The following is a 20565-nucleotide window of genomic DNA, read 5'->3' as shown; positions in this document are numbered from 1 at the left end:
TTTATGACTATTGTAAAAAAGGAAGGAGATTGAATTAATATCCTTAAAAAGTTTTGCTGTTATTTATAGAAATTAGCAAGAATCCAATTAACAATTGCGATGAAAACACTAAAGTCTGGTTGGGTCGGCTGACATCTCTTACATGGAATGATTTTTTTACATCCATAACAGTTAATAATAATAATTGTTTCGAGTTTAGGCCCAAGAGCAGCAATTTTTGAGGGAAGGTGATTTGTTGATGTCATCGATCTCCGTTGTTGACTGGTGTGTTTCTATTCTTTCGCCCCGAGAAGAATGAAAGGGTAATATTGACTTCGGTAGAATTCGAACTCAGAATCCTTTCGAAGTCAACTTTGTAAATGATGGAGCATTGAGCTTTAGCTATAATCAAGTCAAGGATCGGAAGCAAAAAAGTTGCGATTTCGATTTCCTACTTTTGTCATTTCAGTGTGGATTACACTGCTTGGAACACACACACACACACACACACGGTAATACAAGTATTTGAGATTGGAACTGCTTCGGACGAAGTATCCGCCTCCTTCCCTCCAAGATGAGGTAATAACACAAGAAAAACATGGAAAATATAACATACGAGCACGCGTATGTATGTATCTACGTATGTGCGTGTGTATAAGTATGTGCATATGTTTGTATGAGTTTATATAATATATCATTTGTGTCTGTATATACAGATTATAGAACACAGCATAAAGACAACGAGTGTTCGACCTGCTAGAAATAGCAGCCAAAACACATCCTCCCGTCTGAAAGGAGGAATGTCAACGAATTTAGTCCTAGTAAATACTATAAAAGCAGGGATACATTTCAGCTTAGTTCCGCTTGATTCAGGCCCGACCATGGGTTAAACAGCAGCAACAACGACTATTTTGATCAGCGCCGCCCCTCCCACTGTAGCGATAAAAGTTGTAATTGGTGACACACCCACTGTAATTACGTCTCGATTTGAACTCAGTAACTTGATAACAGACGTCAACATGCTGAATTATATTTGTTAACCATTTTTAAATAAAAAAAAAAATTGAAATTCTTCCATTACCAAATTAGTTTAGTTTTCTTATGCTCGACATAAATCTGTTGACGTACTCAGCAGAGTTCTGTGTGTGTGTGTGTTTTCACTGTCACTAGGGTATCAGCTGGGTGGACAAAGAATTTAAGAATTCAGGATGCAATTGAAAAATATCCAGGGCGTCTGTATTGGTAGATGGAAGAATATGATTTCGTAAACTTACAGACATTAAAGCAATTTGGAAGTGGTTCAGAAAATGTGTGGGGAAGATAATCAACAGACATTTTAGAATGGAATGTTGGCACAAACGATTCTAAAGACCTAGTCGTTGGCAATACGTATGTCTATGGTTGTAATTACCAGTACCTATCATTTCTGAAGCAGGCACAAAACCTGAAATTCCAGAAATTATTGGAAGGATCATCATCATCATTTAACGTCCGTTTTCCATACTAGCATGGGTTGGACGGTTCGACTGGGGTCTTGGAAGCCAGGAGGCTGCACCAAGCTCCAGTCTGATCTGGCAGTGTTTCTACAGCTGGATGCCCTTCCATATGCCAACCACTCTCTGAAGGTAGTGGGTGCTTTTTATGTACCACCGGCACAGGGGCCAGAAGAGGCTGGCAAACTGTCACTATCAGTTGGTGCTTTTTACGTGTCACCTGCACAGACGCCAGTCAAGGCGGCACTGGCATAGGCCACGTTCAGATGGTGCTTTTTATGTGCCACCGGCACAGGTATCACAACTACAATTTCCATTTGATTTTTATTTTGATGTTGACGTACTTGACTCAACAGGTCTCCTCAAGCACAGCAGGTCGCCCTACGATCCAAGGTTAGCACAGCAGGCCGTCCTGCGAGCCATGAACTCACTTCATTTGTTGGGTCTTCGCAGTCGCATCATATCTCAGAGGTCTCGGTCTTTCGTCATTGCCTTTGTGAGGCCCAACGTGCCACCAGCATGGGTATCACAACTACAATATCCATCTGATTTTTATTTTGATGTTGATGTACTTGACTCAATAGGTCTCCTCAAGCACAGCATGAATAGCTAAATTTATCTCAGTGAGATTTGAACTTAGAACAGGCTGTGACTCAATACTGCAAGGCATTTTGTCCAAAGCACCAATAGTTTTCTTAGTTTAGTCTTTCCTTCAATAGGAATGAGTTTAAGCATGTTTGACCCTCACCTAAAAATACCTGGCTTCGTATCATCAGACTCACCTCTAAAATTTCAAGCTTCAAATTTATTGCATCATCTGCCACATTGTTATGTAGCCCCAGGTCAACCCTGATTGGACAGACCTATAATCAAAGGCATTCCGACTGGAATCATCCGGTCCTTTCTCTGCATACTTGTAACCTAGGATTACATTGTGCATTGCATCTTTCAAGATTGTAGGATGTGATTTGAGTGAAATTTGGTTGCTATTTGTAGTAAGTCAAGCTACCAGGTAGGGGATCCATGGCTGGCTCATGTTGTCATTTCCCCTTATTAATGGGAATTGATGAGTTCCTGGTCTGTCTTGACATCTTGTGGAAATATTCCTGTCATCATCTTCCAGACTCTCTCTTTAAAGATGGAGAGATGTTTCAAAACAGTAGGAGAAACCCTTGATGAATTTCTTACTTAGCCCTGCTTGTGACTGCCCTTGGTTCTATTATACAAACATTTTGTCTAATGTTATCAAATACCAGCTTAATAATTACGAAGTTATGTTACTAATTTCTTCATTATTTAGTAGGAGGGAAAACCCAATTTGAAATAGATTCACAGTGCAAGTTCTTGCAGTGGTCTTCATGGCCGAGCAATATATATTATACTTCAAGGAAATAAGGTAACTCAAATGTTCTGAGTTCAAACTCCACTATAGGCAGAATTTCGATAACAGGAGGACACCCTAGAAGTCATAACTTAGGGGGAACTCAGCCCCCTTAACTCTTTAGCCTTCAGTTTGCTCTGTCAAATGTAATGATAGTTTATTCACATTGTTTTAAATTAATCATATATAATCTTGTACCTTCGAGATTTTGATGATGTGATAGTTTATTTTTAGAATGATATTGTGAGTAGGTATAAAAGGCTGAATCTGGTCAGTTTGAACATAAAACAGGTTTAATATTTGGGCCAGGTTTAGCTGGTTTCAATATTAAAGTGTTAAAGTGTCAAGACTTAATGGGCCAAAACAGTTGCTTGATGGGAGTTCTTCCTCTGACGATTCCTCCTGCTGTCCACTTGTCCCATAGCAAGTCTCCACTTGTTTTCAAAATTGAAACAAAGACTGTGTCTCTCAACTGACACCTGTCAATTATCTCAAATGTTCCAGTTGATCCAATCAATGGAACAGCCTGCTCATCAAATTAACATGCACGTGGCTGAGCACCTCATTGGCATGTGTACCCTTAATGTAGTTTTCAGGGAGATTCAGCATGACACAGAATGTGACAAGGCTGGCCCTTTGAATTACAATTATATATCTTTACTACCCACAAGGGGACAAACAAGGACAGACAAATGGATTAAGTTGATTATATCGACCCCAGTGCGTAACTGGTACTTAATTTATCGACCCCGAAAGGATGAAAGGCAAAGTCGACCTCAGCGGAATTTGAACCCAGAACTTAACAGCAGACGAAATATGGCTACGCATTTCGCCCGGCGTGCTAGCGTTTCTGCCAGCTCACCGCCTTCTTTGAATTACAATTATGGCTGACTTTTGCCAGCTGAGTGAGCTGGAGCAATGTGAAATGAAGTGTCTTGTTCAAGGAGACAAAACTCCACCAGGAATCGAACTCATCACTTTACAATCATGTGCCAAATACCCTAATCATTGAAACACATGCCCTCACAGTGTATTTCAAGAGAACTATAGCAGCAAAACAGTTAAAGAATTTAACAGACATATAATGCAATAATTCCAAAATGTGATGGTATTTTTTTTAACATCATTGAAATTTTAGCATAACTACAGTTTGGTATCACCACACCTCAAGTTTGTTTGTTTATATATTTCTGCAAATTTTTAAATGAAATATTGCTGTGAGACATTTTCAAGGATGTAGTTTATGAAAATTACATTGAAACTACATTGAAAACCTTAAATTTTGAGGTGAGTGGGTGAGGGTGCTGGTTTCACATCATTCTCGTCACCACTTGCTTTATCCATAACTTTCTTTAAAATGCATATCTTTGAACAAGATTTTGCAGAAAAAAAAAACATTCTTGAGATTGTAGATAATGATTGTCTTGATGTCTCAAACATATAATGATAGGCACAGGAGTGGCTATGTGGTAAGTAGCTTGCTTACCAACCACATGGTTCCGGGTTCAGTCCCATTGCATGACACCTTGGGCATTGTCTTCTACTATAGCCTCTGGCCGACCAAAGCCTTGTGAGTGGATTCGTTAGACGGAAACTGAAAGAAGCCCGTTTTATATATATATATATATATACATACATATACATACACACACATCTGTGTGTGTGGAGGTACGATGGCCCATTGGTTATGGTGTTGCAACCACAATCATAAAACCATGATTTTCATTCTTAGACTAGCAGTGTATTGTGTTCTTTAGCAAAACACTTTATTTCACATTGCTCCAGGCCACTCAGCTGCAGATGGATAACCCTGAGGCTGACTGGCACTCTGTTCAGTGGTACTTGATGCCACCCCACCTAGACAGAGCGGGGTGGCATCTTTTGAAAGCTACAACAATGTGAGGAAGTGCATTGTGACCAGCAGTGTATAACAACATCTGGTAGTTTGGTAGATACAGTGATAGGCATGGCTGTGTGGTAAGAAGCTTGCTTCCCAACCATATGGTTCCAGGTTCAGTCCCCATGACACCTTGGGCAAGTGTCTTCTACTATAGCCTCAGGCTGACCAAAGCCTAGTGAGTGGATTGGGTAAATGGAAACTGAAAGAAGCCATCATATATATATATACATATATGCCTATGTTTGTACGTCTTACTGTCTATGTTTGCCCTACCGCCCCATCACTACTTGACAACCAGTGTTGGTGTGTTTACATCCCTGTAACTTAGCGGTTTGATGAAAAAGTGACTGATAGAACAAGTGCTAGGCTTTAAAGAAATAAGTCCTAGGTTGACTTGTTTGACTAAAACTTTTCAAGACAGTGTTCCAGCATGGCCATGGTCAAATCACTGAGACAAGTAAAAGAATAAAACAATATACACACACACACTCACACACACATGTACACGCACACATGCACAACAAGTTTCTTTTTTGTCTAAAATCCACTTTTGAATATAATTTCTATACAAAAGTGCATATGTCTATGTAAAACTAAATATATTGAAATATTATCATTCACATGATATGTATATTATCATTCATATAATATATATTAAATATTATGCTAGTTTCATTCTTTTGTATAAATGCCTTTTAATCCAAAACAAACAGCAATCTGTTTTGTTGGTAACTGAAGAAAACAACTTATATATCATGTGTAAGTGCATGTGTATATGTATATTTATGTGTGTGTGTGTGTGTGAGACCTTCTATAATTTAATATCAGCACTTAGCACATTGTTTTCTATTCTTTCTCTTCTTTTCTTGTTCTTTCTTCCTTTTGTATTATGAAAATATATACTTCTTGCAAAATCTGCAACAGAAATTTGCCATTTCATCAGTTTCATCAAAATACTTTGCAAAACCTCACACTACAGCTCATCGGTGTTAGAATATCTTTTGCTTCCCCCCCTCGTATACATTCAATGTCTCCAGCTGCAATTCCCTCCCTATTATTTTACTCTTCCGCCACAATCATAACCATTAGCAAAAATACAATTGTAAATTACTACATGTTGATAATTATTGCAAAACAAGTTCAATGCAACAACATAAAGTATTAGAATTAATATTTTAATGATAATTAAGTCATTCTATCCATTTAGCCAGCACTCTCTCTCCTCTGGCCACATCTGTTGCCATCCAATACCTACACTTGTCTTTCACCTCACTCATAACTTTTTCCTCCTCTACTATGACCGATCACTTTTATCAACCCCCTTCCAAATATCCCTGCCTTCTCCCCCCTCATAGTCTTACTCTTTCCAACCTCCATCCATTCTGGTCCTTTTGATGTCATTGCTCTCTCTCTCCCCATGCTCTTCCTTGGTCAGCTGAACAAATATACTTCAGTGTTTTAAGTACTCTCACTACCATTATACCCTTAAACTATCCCCTCTTAACTACCCATTTCTGGTCTTTCTGTTGTTATTGTTCCCTCCTTGGTCTGCACACCTTTAGTTCCTTAACATTCTCAACATTGACTGTGTAAAAGACATCCCAGCTCCTGTTCAGACAGAACCTATTTCTTTACTACCCACAAGGGGATAAACACTGGGAGGACAAACAAGGACAGACAAACGGATTAAGTTTATTATATTGACCCCAGTGCATAACTGGTACTTATTTAATCGACCACGAAATGATGAAAGGCAAAGTCGACCTCAGCGGAATTTGAACTCAGAACGTAGCGGCAGACAAAATACCGCTAAGCATTTCGCCCGGCTTCTTTCAGTTTCCATCTACCCAATCCACTCACTAGGCTTTGGTCAGCCTGAGGCTATAGTAGAAGACACTTGCCCAAGGTGTCATGGGGACTGAACCTGGAACCATATGGTTGGGAAGCAAGCTTCTTACCACACAGCCATGCCTATCACTGTATCTACCAAACTACCAGATGTTGTTATACACTGCTGGTCACAATGCACTTCCTCATGTTTCTGCCAGCTCGCCGTCTTTCCATTCAGACAGAACCTACTGTGCTCCCTTTACAGGTGACGGTGAACTTGGCTACCTCCCTCATGCCAGTGCTATGAAAATGGACACAGTGCACACTGTAAAGTGATTGGTGATCAAGCAGTGAAAATATGAGGATATGAGGTCTCTTTAATCCAGTCACATTGTGGAAAAGTCTATTCAAACTCTCAGTTGTTGGTGCCATAAGGAAATGCACCCAGTATACTCTGTAAAGTGGTTGGCAACAAGCAGGGCTTCTAGCCATAGGAACTGGACCAAATGACGTGTATGAGCACCAGACTTTAGGAGCTGTGCTTTCTTATGAGAAATAATGTGGACCATGATAGCCTGTCCAACTTTTGCCAGCGTAGAAAGTGGTCGTTAAAGGATGATATAACACACGCACATACACACACATACACATCATATTATATCATATATTATATTATATATACTAATGCGTACACACACACACGCGTACATATAAAAAGGATTTGTGTGTGTGTTCGGCAATCTCCAGCAGATGAAAGACGTTGCCGAACGGGGAAATATATATAAAAGATAAATAAATAAATAAAATCCCGTAAACTGCCCAGAATGACGTCATGTGTTCGGAAATCAGCTGGCACTAGCTTGACATTTGTTCTACTTAAAAGCGAAAGAATGCCAAAGTTTGGTATTAATTGTGGGTTGTTTCCGAAAGTCCTTTGACGTGGTCTCTCGCTTTGATCGAACTTATTATAACCTTTCTTTGTAAACTCGGACTAATGGCGTTGATACGAAGGATCCGGTGGATTTGGGTAGGAGAGGTGAGGGGGGAGACATTGGATCACAGCATATCTAAATGGCTAGTCCGTTAACTTCCACGAAACAGCAGTCAGATCTTCCTCAAATTTCACTTCGTTTGTCTTGAGAATGATTGAATCTCCACGGGTCAGTCGGTGCTAAATGACACCATAACAATAACGACAACAACAGTCTGTTCAGAAATAAACTATGACGACATTACACACGCACATACACCCTCTTCTCCCTCCCTCTCTCTCTCTCTCTCTCTTTCTCCTTTCTCTCCTTTCCCGTTCTGTCCCTTTTCTTCTCCCACTCTTCTTACTTTCGTTCATTCCTCTCTCACTCTCTCTTTCTCTTTCCTCCCATTTATAATATATACAAATACTAAACACATATGCCTGAAATTACACACACACACACATACATCCATTCACACACACATATATATGTACGTACGTACGCTCAAATATACGTACGTACGTTCATAGATTCGTACCTCCATACGTCCATTCATACATACGTACACACACACACACACACGTACATCCATTCACCCCCCCCCACACACACACACACACATGTACGTACGTACGTTCATACCTCCATTCATACATACGTACACACACACACACATACATCTATTCACCCACATACACACACACACATATGTACGTACGTACGTTCAAGTATGCGTACGTACGTACGCTCATACATACGTTCATACATTCGTACCTCCATACGTCCATTCATACATATGTACACACACACACACACGTACATCCATTCACCCACATACACACACACACACATATGTACGTACGTACGTTCAAGTATACGTACGTACGCTCATACATACGTTCATACATTCGTACCTCCATACGTCCATTCATACATATGTACACACACACATATGTACGTACGTACGTTCAAGTATACGTACGTACGCTCATACATACGTTCATACATTCGTACCTCCATACGTCCATTCATACATATGTACACACACACATATGTACGTACGTACGTTCAAGTATACGTACGTACGCTCATACATACGTTCATACATTCGTACCTCCATACGTCCATTCATACATATGTACACACACACATATGTACGTACGTACGTTCAAGTATACGTACGTACGCTCATACATACGTTCATACATTCGTACTTCCATACGTCCATTCATACATACGTACACACACACACACACACGTACATCCATTCACCCCCCCCACACACACACACACACACACATGTACGTACGTACGTTCATACCTCCATTCATACATACGTACACACACACACATACATCTATTCACCCACATACACACACACACATATGTACGTACGTACGTTCAAGTATGCGTACGTACGTACGCTCATACATACGTTCATACATTCGTACCTCCATACGTCCATTCATACATATGTACACACACACACACACATACATCCATTCACCCACATACACACACATATGTACGTACGTACGTTCAAGTATACGTACGTACGCTCATACATACGTTCATACATTCGTACCTCCATACGTCCATTCATACATATGTACACACACACATATGTACGTACGTACGTTCAAGTATACGTACGTACGCTCATACATACGTTCATACATTCGTACCTCCATACGTCCATTCATACATATGTACACACACACATATGTACGTACGTACGTTCAAGTATACGTACGTACGCTCATACATACGTTCATACATTCGTACCTCCATACGTCCATTCATACATATGTACACACACACATATGTACGTACGTACGTTCAAGTATACGTACGTACGCTCATACATACGTTCATACATTCGTACTTCCATACGTCCATTCATACATACGTACACACACACACAGAGACCCCCCCCCCATGCATGCGCACATGCTGTTGCTCTCATGTAATTAAATGTCATTAACTGGTGTAATGTAACTGTAATAAATGTCACATAAACTCATACGGTCCATCACACCAACAACTACTTGGTCGCTCGGTCTATAAGAAATAGCAGCCAAATCGCCATCAAATCGTATCTTACCAATGTAAAAAAAATATGGAAGGATATATCGCTATATCGCATAATGTAGTCTTAGATATGTAATATCTAAATATATGATTGTATGGTCATGAGTGGAACGCCTTTCACGCACCAACGACGAGGCTTCTCAAATCGCATCTTTGTAGTTTTTTTTAATATTTTTTAAAGGAAGGAAATATTGCATAAGGTAACCCTAGATGTGTAATATTTAAAAATGAGATGGAATGGTCGCTATTGGGACCGCTTTTATCATGGATGCACAAAATAAGGGCTGACCTGTGGCTAAAAGAATTATGCTCGCACGCGCGCGCACATTAACCATTCGCGAGCAAGCCTGGATTCAGGACATGCGTTTATTCAATTACGTAATGTGTGTGTGTGTTTTTTTAGTTAAAAGTTGACAATCTGCTCTGAGTTTTCCTCGGACTGTTCGCGCCTTGGCCGAGTCGAAATCGAGACGAAAGATTGCCGTTTAAGGCGATCTTTCGTCTCTAGTAGACCTTTCCGTCGATTTCCGTAAAAAAAAATTTTTTTTTTTTTACATATGGGCTTGCGGGAACTTTTGAAGTAATATACATACATATACACATACACCGAGTAAAAAATTTCAGTTATCTCTTTCTTTCACACATTACTCTGTCTCTTCACACACACTAACAGAAGCACTTCACTTACACAACATACTGTCTGTCTCCCACACCCCATCAAACACACACACACATGTCCATCAATGCTTGCCATGCACGGTAACTTCAAAAGAACTTCCCTCGTCATACAATCGCTTTCTCTTAGTCTCTTTCGCTCTCATTACTTCAAAAGTTCCCGCAAGCCCATATGTAAAAAAAATAAATTTTTTTTACGGAAATCGACGGAAAGGTCTACTAGAGACGAAATATTGCCAACTTTAGATAAGATGAACAAATCTAGCCACGTTAGCCAACGTAAATTGAGCTTTATAAGCAGATGTTTGAGCTACGTCAGATGCGTATTTCCATCTTATATGCATTCATTACATTGCGACACATACATAAAATAAGCGTGCACGATTAAATGGCGCATTTTCACAGTTTATAATAATACACACGCTAGCGGAGCGTAAACATGACTATACCAACCATTAGGCTTACTAAAAATAGCAGCCAGCCCTCCTTCAAATTATAGCCTATTACACACTTAAAAATAAAAGGGCATATTGGACAGTTCTCGTATGTCTAGAGAAGACACGGTGTGATCGTTTTTGATCATGTCTACTGGGTCAGTGGATCGTGAACGACTTGGGGTTAAATCCTCAACAACATAATAAGCACGTTTTCTCCCCCCCTCTCTCTCTCTCGATAATTTGAACTTTTATAATTTCACAATTTAACACTTAAGTAACATTGTGTTTGCATACTGGAATCGAACCTATGTTGACTTTTTCATCTGTCTGATATTTTAAAAATATCGGTGTAACATTGATGCAATAACAAAGAAAATTGGGAAAATTTCAGCATTTCTCTTTATCTAATTATATATTTAGGAGTACAATAAAAATTTTACCGTTTTTATATTGATTTCAAATTTTGGCACAAGGCCAGCAATTCCGAGGGAAAGGTTAAGCCGATGACATCGACATCAGTGTTCGTCTGGTATTTATTTCATCGACCCTGGAAGGATGAAAGGCAAAAATCGACCTCGGTGAAATTTGAACTCGCAACGTAAAGATAGGCGAAATGCCACTAAGCATTTCGTTCAGCGATTTTACCTCTTTAACATCATGGATGTTTATAAGGTGACTGAGCTGGCAGAATCGTTCCCAACGCTGGGAGAAATGCCTATCAATAATTCGTTCGCTTTTACGCCGCGGGGTCGACTCTGCCTTTCGTCTTTTCCGGGGCGATAAAATAAATACCAGTTAAGCACTAGGGGTGAATATAATTGACTTAGCCCCTCCCCTGAAATTACTAGCCTTGTGCCAAAAGTTGAAACCAATATCACTGTTGTTTATATTTTTTTTCTTTAGTGTATGTATGTGGAGATGTTAGTTTTGGTCTGTTTCTACATTTTGACACAGTGACCACTTCCGTCTATGTTGTGCATGTCTTTTAAAGACAACGAAACATCTCCTGCGTGCATATTTTACTTTTACTTGTAAAACCATTATTCCTGTCATTCATTGACTCAGAGAAGCCCTCTGACAGGTTACCACGTTCAGTGATTTGGTGGTTACGAAGTACAGACAAATGACTTTTTCCCCACTCTACTCCTCGACTCTGAGAGCTGTTACAAACTATGTACGAAGATACTTATCTTTGTGTGATTGATAGCTAGTTTATTTCACTTCACTTCCACAGCCTTCTCTCTTTGGTTATAAGTGAACCAGGAAGTGGGACAAAGCTGTCCTAATTTTTGTTTCTTCCCAAGATGAGGGGTCATGTAGCTTCTCTGGTAAAAATTTGTTAGGGATTTTTTTAACAAACATGCATCTATATCTTGTCGATCTCAAAGATTCTTTTGGCGAGATATTGAAAATCTGTGGGCTCTTGAACTCTAAACTTTTATTATTAGGTCTTACTCTTGATGGAGAGGGGATGACTTTTAGTACTATGCAGTGGTATCCACTTTACGGGGTGGGGTGGCTACCAGTTTGAAAGATGTTAGACCCTCCAAGATCGACTCACAACTGTAAGATTGTGAGTTCGATTCCTTGTGGTGCATTGTGCTCTTGAGCAAGACACTTTATTTCACACAACTCCAGTCCACTCAGCTAGCAAAAATGAGTTGTGCCTGTAAGTCAAAGAGACCACCTTGTCACATTCTTTGCGATGCTGAATCTCTTTGAGAACTATGTTAAGGGTACACATGTTTGTGAAGGGTTCAGCCACTTGCATGCTAATTTCAAGAGCAGGCTGTTCCATTGATTGTGTCACATGGGACACTCATCATCATTAACTGACTGGATGCTGGGTTTTTTTTTATTATTTTTCTTTTTACCTTCGTGTGGCAGCTGCGGCCATAAATACAAACAGGTGGTGATATTCATAACAATGTAAGGCAGCAAGCTGGCAGAAATGTTAGCATGCTGGGCGAAATGCTTAGCAGTATTTCGTTTGTCTTTACATTCTGAGTTCAAATTCTGCCAAGTTCAACTTCACCTTTCATTCTTTCGGGGTCAATAAATTAAGCACTAATTGTGTACTGGGGGCAGTCTAATTGACTGGCCTCCTCCCCCAAAGATTTCGGGCCTTGTGCCTAGAGTAGAAAAGGATGTTCATAACAATGCACTGCTTCATGGTTTCAATTCTGTTTCAACTTTACTACAAGCACTCGACAATGAAGGGAAGTCTAAAATAAAAAGGAAATGCTCAGTGTAATAGGAGTACAATCTCTGATGCAACATCACTTGATTTCTGCCACTTATGCCTTCAACATGAACAACACAACCTTCTATTCTCCTGCATTTCTCCCTGCTTTCTTCTGATCCCATTTTCTGTTTAAAATATTCCATTGTTCCGATCTGTGACGCTAATAATTATATCCTGCTCAAGATAAGATAAATGAATAAACAAGTACGATAATAGCAACAGTAATTATTATCATTATTATTATTATTATTAGTATTATTATTATTATTATTATTATTGTGCTGGCAGAATTGTTAGCGTGTTGGACGAAATGCTTAACAGTATTTAGCCTGTCGCTATGTTCCGAGTTCAACTTCCACCAAAGTCAACTTTCTCTTTCATCCTTTCGTGGTCGATAAATTAAGTACCAGTGAAACACTGGGGTCGATATAATTGACTCATCCCCTCCCCCTAAATGGCTGCCCTTGTGGCAAAATTTGAAACCATTATTATTATTATTATTATTATTATTATTCAGTAGTTTTATTTTTTATAGCGTGCTTTCACTTCACTACCGAGCGCAGCTCTGTGTGCCTTGGGTATGTGCTGTGATTTGTTGTGATGCTCTGATGGTTATTGTATGGAAAGTGTTCTGCGTAGGATGTGTGCAGTGCCTAGTGCAATTTTCTGTATGTTATATGTGTTTGTAAGTCCTGGTGTTTTTGTTATGTATTTGTCTGAATATTTTTTAATCATGCCTAATGCACCTACTATGATAGGAATTGTTTCTGTTTTTAGATTCCACATTCTGGTTACTTCTATTTCCAGGTCTTTGTATTTTGAAAGTTTCTCCATTTCTTTTAGAGATACGTTGTCATCTGCCGGTATTGATACATCAATTAGAAAGCATTTTTTTTCTTCATGATCTCTGACAACTATATCTGGTCTGTTGGCCTTAATTTCTCTATCTGTGTGTATCGGCATATCCCAGAGTGTGGTTGCTTTCTCGTTTTCTGTGACCTTTTCTGGTGTATGCCTATACCATCTTTTTTTTTTTTTTATTATTATTGTTATTATTATTATTATTAAGGCATTGAGCTGGCAGAATTGTTAGCAAACCAAACAAAATGCTCTGCAGCTAATTGTCTGTCTTTATGCTCTGAGTTCAATCTCCACTAAAGTCAACTTTGCCTTTCATCCTATTGGCACTGGTATAGTAAGTACCAGTTGAACACTGGAACCATTGTAATCAACCAGCCCCTTCCCCAAAATTTCAGGCCTTGTTCCAGTAGTAGTATATTATTAAAGGTGAGGGTGCACAGCCTAGTGGTTAGGGTGTTGCACTCATGATCATGGGATCATGGTTTCAATTCCTACTCTGACTGGTGCTTTGTATTCTTGAGCAAAAACATCTCATATTGCTTTATGATCACTTCAGCATCTGATGCAAGGTACACCGTGCACCTGTTCAAGTAATGTTGATTTGACGGAGGGAGTGAATTAATGTACAGTACATACATTTGATCACAATAAACAAATCATTCGTGCAGGTCATTCGGCAAAAAGCTGAACACACATAACATCATCTTTGATGGGAGAGTCCATCATCATCATCATCATCATAGTTGTTGTTGTTGTTGTTATTATTATTGAGTGAGAGAGCTGTGCATGCCATCAAAGTGACACTGGGGTAAAACATACGAAGCCCAGTATACCCATCATGACTACCCGTCTGATAAGGGTACACTAGGCACATGCATCACAACCATATGTGCGCGACATGGTGATCTCATATCAAGATAAACAGCACATGACCATGCAGGTGGGGCCCAATTAGAATTTTCTTCTGGTTGGGTAACCCATCCCACTCAAAAGGTCCCTGAATAAGGGTTGTTTAAGGATGTTGAATGAAACACCCATGTTTCTAGAGGTGAATTATTCAAACTCCAAAGAATCCCCCTCAACACATGGCTATGATGCTCCCCCACTACTTCTGCTCGTGATCAGAGATGCACATATCGTCAGCCACTAAGGGACATACTCAACTGGTTACGGTCAAACAGCTGACAAGCAAATCTGTGGTATTGAGCAGAATATTTGCTGTAGCCCATCTTTTATACCAAGACAAAACAATGTACGTGATAACACTTACAATCAGTTAAGATCAGAAGCCATGAGAGCCACTGCTTGGTACTGCATCAGGGCATTTTATTATTATTATTATTATTATGATTTATTACATTGGCCCAAAGCCGCGAATTTGTAGATGTAAAGGGAGAAGAGACCATATACTTGTTTGGAAAGTTGGCTCTGACAGGATTTGAACTTGGAACATGGGAGGATTAGAGAAAATCTGGTCAAACATTATTAGCTTAGCACTTGTCACCCACACTTCCTCCAATCCACTTTCTGCTGTGTTAAAGTTATCTGACTCTGAAAAAAAGGCAATTATTCAATTCATCTTATCTTTACGACAGATATGATCAAATGAATAAACATATTAATTAAATTAATGTCATTATAAATAATGATGATGTTGATGATAATGAATAAAGGTAAAGATAATTATTAAACGTAAAGTTTGTTTATGTTCTTGTTTGCAATTAATCTTATCTATGTGTGTAGATGATGTTTCACTCCAAACACTTCACTTGTTTTGATAAACAATTAGGTTCACATCGTTACGTGTGAGCACTACTCAGATAAGCTGAAATTGTGGAGCAATTTATGCAAGTTATATAAACATGGAGATTATGACATTTGATGGAGGATGATGGAGGTTTTCAATTGGTTGCTTCATTTGTATATATTAGTTCCTGGTTTAGTTCTGCTGTGTGTCCCCTTGATCAAGTGTCTTCTACTATAGTCTCAAGGCAACCAAAGCCTTGTAAATGGAATTGGTAGTAGGCACCAGAAAGAAGTCTATCCATCCATACATACATACATAGTAGACACTGATGAGGTGAAGTGCAAGATTGCACTATGTTTTGACAAGTGTTATGTAATTATTTTGGCATTTTGCTGTAATGTGTGTATGTCATGTAAAGCATTGACTTGTATACTTCTTTTCTACTTATTATTTCTTTCTCTCTCTCTCTCTCTCTTTCCTTGTCTTGACATCACAAGATTGTTGAAAATGTGTATCTACTGTAATAGAAACAATTTAATTCATTTCCAATATTCTGCAACAACAGAGGAAATATTACCTTCTTTGGAAACAGGTGAAAATTAGCAGCAGGTAGGGCATCCATCTGGAGAAAATAATCTCCATTTGACCTAAGCAAGCATGGAAAAGTGGATGTAAAACAATGAAGATGCTGTATTCCATAGCAGATGATGTTGTGCGTTGATCAAATGTAATACTGCCTCTAGTAGCTAGATCCTCAATACTGCAGGAAATGTCATATGTCTTCCTCAAACATTTCCAACACGATGAAGCTGTAAAACAGTGATTCTCAACCTTTTTAACATCTGGGCCAGATCCAAATCTGGATTTTTCTAGGGGGAGGGGCACACCAAAAAAAGGAAACACAAGTCAATTAAAGAAAAATTTATTAGATTTATAGAGGGAAGATAAGACCATCGGGGGTGGGTGGGGGGCACATGAAGGATGGTTGAGGGCCACATGCAGCCCTGTGAGCTATGGTTGAGAACTGCTGCTCCAGAAATCCTTACTGTTTTGTGATTCCAAAGATTAGCTAATGGCCACCACCCCTCACCTGTTTTGAAGCAAGACAATATTTTCTAGACATGTTTTACGTGGAAGATTGGAAATGAACAACGCCACTTGTATGACAGTGATGCTCATTTACAACCATCATATGGTCTCTAGGCAAGGACGGACACACACACACACACGGTGGGGTTCTTTCACCTTCCATTTACCAAATCCATTCACAAGGCTATGGTCAGAATGTAGGGGAATGATGTGCAAGATGTAGGAGCAGTGGGGAGGGAGATGTAGAGGTACTTAAGGGGAGTTATACTAAGTGGAAATTTTCCGGTATTGAGTGCATATGTCATACAATGGCAGAAATATTTGTGAAAACAGTAGAAGATGTTGCAGAAGAACAGTGTGTTTGGCTAAACAAGTGGTGTACCAACATCCTAGCTGGAGGGGAAGGAGTATTTACCTTTATTTATCAATTTCATTTACTTAGCACCATGAAAACCACAGTTAAACATTAACCCTCAAGTTATAAGGAATATTTATATTTGGATTTAACCAATAAGATATCCAAAATAATTGCTCTTTTGTTGGCTCAGTAATGTATGTTTAATGTTAAGGACAGTACATACATGTAAATCATAAAACTAGGAGAAGATGGCTAATCACGCACACATGCACGTGCACACCTGTACAACTTTATACTAATTAACCTGCACATATTGTTATTGTCTATTTACAGATTATGACGCTCATCTTGCTGAAAGACAGAGTCTCCTCACACGATTACTTGACGCTGTTAAACAGGTAATATCTTCTAACTTGTTGCAATAAAGAACATACTGATATCTGTTTTAGATTTTTGATGGAAATAATATTTATTTTTATTGTAAACAAAAGATGTTGCTACTACAAATGACAAAACACTGAGAGAGTTTGAAGATTATTGTTCTTGAATTGGTGTGATTGTAACAGCAGTCTAAATGTTAGCTGGTCCTTAAGTGTTGTTATCGCTGCTTCTCCATTGTGGTTAGCCACTGGTAGTGCTACTGTCTTCTGATGTCTCTCGTCATCTGTTCATTGCTTTTGTGTTGGTCCAGCACTTGTGTGTCAGATGCTGTCTGTACTCTGTTGTCATTGGGTTTAGCTGCACTGAATATTTAGTGTTGGTTTCATTCAGAAAGAAGCATGCCAAAAATGAAATTGTTGGAGCTGATTCTATGCAAAATTTTGATTGGTCAGATATTTTTTTTATAGTGTCGGTAATATTTTAGCAAATGGTGACATTGGATATAGTGATCTAATTGCTAAATATTACTGCTACAAACCTTTATAGTATTAGCATGTATATATAATATTAGTGTATATATGTAACCTTTCAAATATAAGTGTATATATCTATTTGTGTGATGATGAGATGTCTCATTGCTTCCTCACACCTTTATTTCATGATGTTCAAGGCATTGAAAGACACTCTGCATTCTTGCTTATTTTTTATATTATTTTATGTTGTATTCTGTTATTCTGTAGTCTGTGTCATACATTGTAAACTTATAATGGATTAATCACTGGTTCATTGTATTTCTGATGGTAAGAAAGACAACATTATGTGTGTGCACTCAAGTGGAATAAATTACTATTTGAATGCACTGGTTGACTTGTTTTCTTGCTTGATATAGAGTGAAAGATATACACATGCACACTTTATTTTGTGTGTCGAAATAGAATGACAAGGACCATCTACTCATCCTGGTGAAAGCTTCTTCTTCTTCCCAAGTCATATAGACTCATAGGGCTGGTGTCCTGGTGTCTGTGGCATATATATTTCCTGCTGGATGGGATGCTGGTCCGTCACAGGAATACACATTTTTGTCTTCTGAGTGGAGTGGACTGGAGCAATATGAAATGAAATGTTTTGTCCCAAAACACAAAGCATTGCTTGGTCCAGGACTTGAAACCACAATCTTATGATCATGTATCCAGCACCCTAACCACTAAGCCACAAGCCTGCATACTGGTGATGACTTGCGCGGTGACTTCATTTAAAGTGAAAAAGAGTTGTGTATCATCAACCTCACTCTGTGACCATCTTTGATCCAGTGACTAGACTGAGTCAAGACGAGTGGAAACAGAAACAGATGCTGTCAGTAACCAAGATGTCTTACTTGCCTCATCATGCTCCCAATGCTCCACTATGTGTTGTTGTAGCCACCTTCCCCTCCCCTGAAGCAATAATGGTTTCTTCTACAGAGTCTGCCAGATACAGTCTTCACATGCATAAATAAGCAAGCCCTAGCTCACCAAGACTTACATACCTGTTAGCGACTTACATTTAGTTTGATCTGCCAGTTGAAGCGGTTTACTGGGTTATGGCAACTGTTGCACATAACAGCTATTTGGGACCACAGGGGGGGGGGCGTTTGGTGCCAAGTGGAGAGCAAAGAGGATGAACCACCCCTAAGAGTGCAACTTGTTTCCCCATCAAAGTTGCTACCCCATACCCCACTCATATATATATATATATATATATATTTAAGTAGGTGAATGAATTATCCTATGTTTATCGTCAGCATGGAAAATTCGTTTAACCGAAACCTGGGTAGCAAATTCACGTCAGAAAACACTAGGAATTTTGTTAACATCTTCGTTCAACTCCATTCTTTCATTTATTTATATATATATATATATAATATAAATAAATATATATACAACAGGCTTCCTCACTGATGCATTATTTCAAATATTTACAAAGTAGTGGTCAACTTGAGGCTGTTGTAGAAGACATCCACCCTCAGTGATGAGCAGTGCAATTACACTCAGAACCATGTGGCTGCAAAATGAACATATTCCGAATAACCCCAGGATGATCTGGTCATAACTGAAATTCTTTTGATCACACATCTGTTCATTTAGGACTGACTGGAAAATAAACAAGGCAACTTTTATATGGTCACTCAGCCAGCAAGAAACGCTGACCACTCATCTAGAACCACACCTGACCATCTTAACCCTTTACCTGTCCTGTGTTATTGCATGTGGCATGCAGGACATATTTCCCTGGTGTCCATGCATTGTATATGATACACATTTCCAAGTTTTTTTCCAAACACTAGTGTAACTTGGGACTTATGAAAGGAAAGCTTTACATTATTCAGAGTGTATGAAACAAGGTTTAACTAAAAGTCTGAAAACAAGCGTTGATGTTTAGGAGAAATGCATGAAAATGTTTTAGACAAGCAAAGATTTAAAAAAGGAAGGACACTCTGTATAATGTGCTACTAGATAAACTATCTGAAAAATATAAAAAAAAAAGAGTGGAATTGTCATGGCTGGACTACCTGTCATCATAAGTCTGTTTCATTAAGATTATCTTGGTACTAAACAAGAACCACTTCATTCTGTTTTAACTGTTAATGTCCATCTAAATTCTATTACATTATTCTCTCTCTAGCTATCTGTTGGTATGTATCTATGTGTCTGTGTCTAGCTGTGGATGTGTAATTCTGGCATACATTACTGATATATTGTAAATATGTATGTACACACTCTCTCTCTCTCTCTCTCTCTCTCTCTCTCTCTCTCTCTCTCTCTCTCTCTCTCACACACACACACACACATATCATGTGACATCTTATCTCCAAAGATTTCATGAAAAATAGGTCCTAACCCTGGAATATCAAAACACAAGATAAAAGTACAAACAATTGACTTGTATTATTTCTTATAACTTGCATTGTTTTAGTCTTAAGAAAAAAGAATTAAAACCATTTGTGTGAGTGTGTGTATACAAACATGTATATGTGTGTATGTGTATATATATATATGTTTTTATTATTATTATTTTGCAATTTACTTAATCATCGGTATATTATTGTTATTTTATTTTTAATATTTCTATTATATGTAATTTTCTA

At 38.7% G+C, this 20565-nt stretch overlaps 1 protein-coding gene across 2 annotated transcripts in view; it reads left to right on the top strand.

The window, feature by feature from the left end:
* LOC115223620 (sorting nexin-29) overlaps positions 1 to 20565 on the top strand; it is a 52111-nt gene that overhangs the window by 1859 nt on the left and 29687 nt on the right. For both annotated transcript variants that reach the window (XM_029794282.2, XM_036512426.1), the window contains exon 2: positions 17394 to 17458. In XM_029794282.2, the coding sequence (XP_029650142.1) occupies positions 17394 to 17458 (65 nt within the window). The remainder of the gene's footprint in view (positions 1 to 17393; positions 17459 to 20565) is intronic.

Source organism: Octopus sinensis, linkage group LG23, assembly GCF_006345805.1.
Source record: "Octopus sinensis linkage group LG23, ASM634580v1, whole genome shotgun sequence".
In the NCBI taxonomy this organism is placed as follows: domain Eukaryota; kingdom Metazoa; phylum Mollusca; class Cephalopoda; order Octopoda; family Octopodidae; genus Octopus; species Octopus sinensis.
The sequence above is the reverse complement of the archived record's forward strand: the minus strand, read 5'-3'. Positions and strand labels throughout refer to the sequence as shown.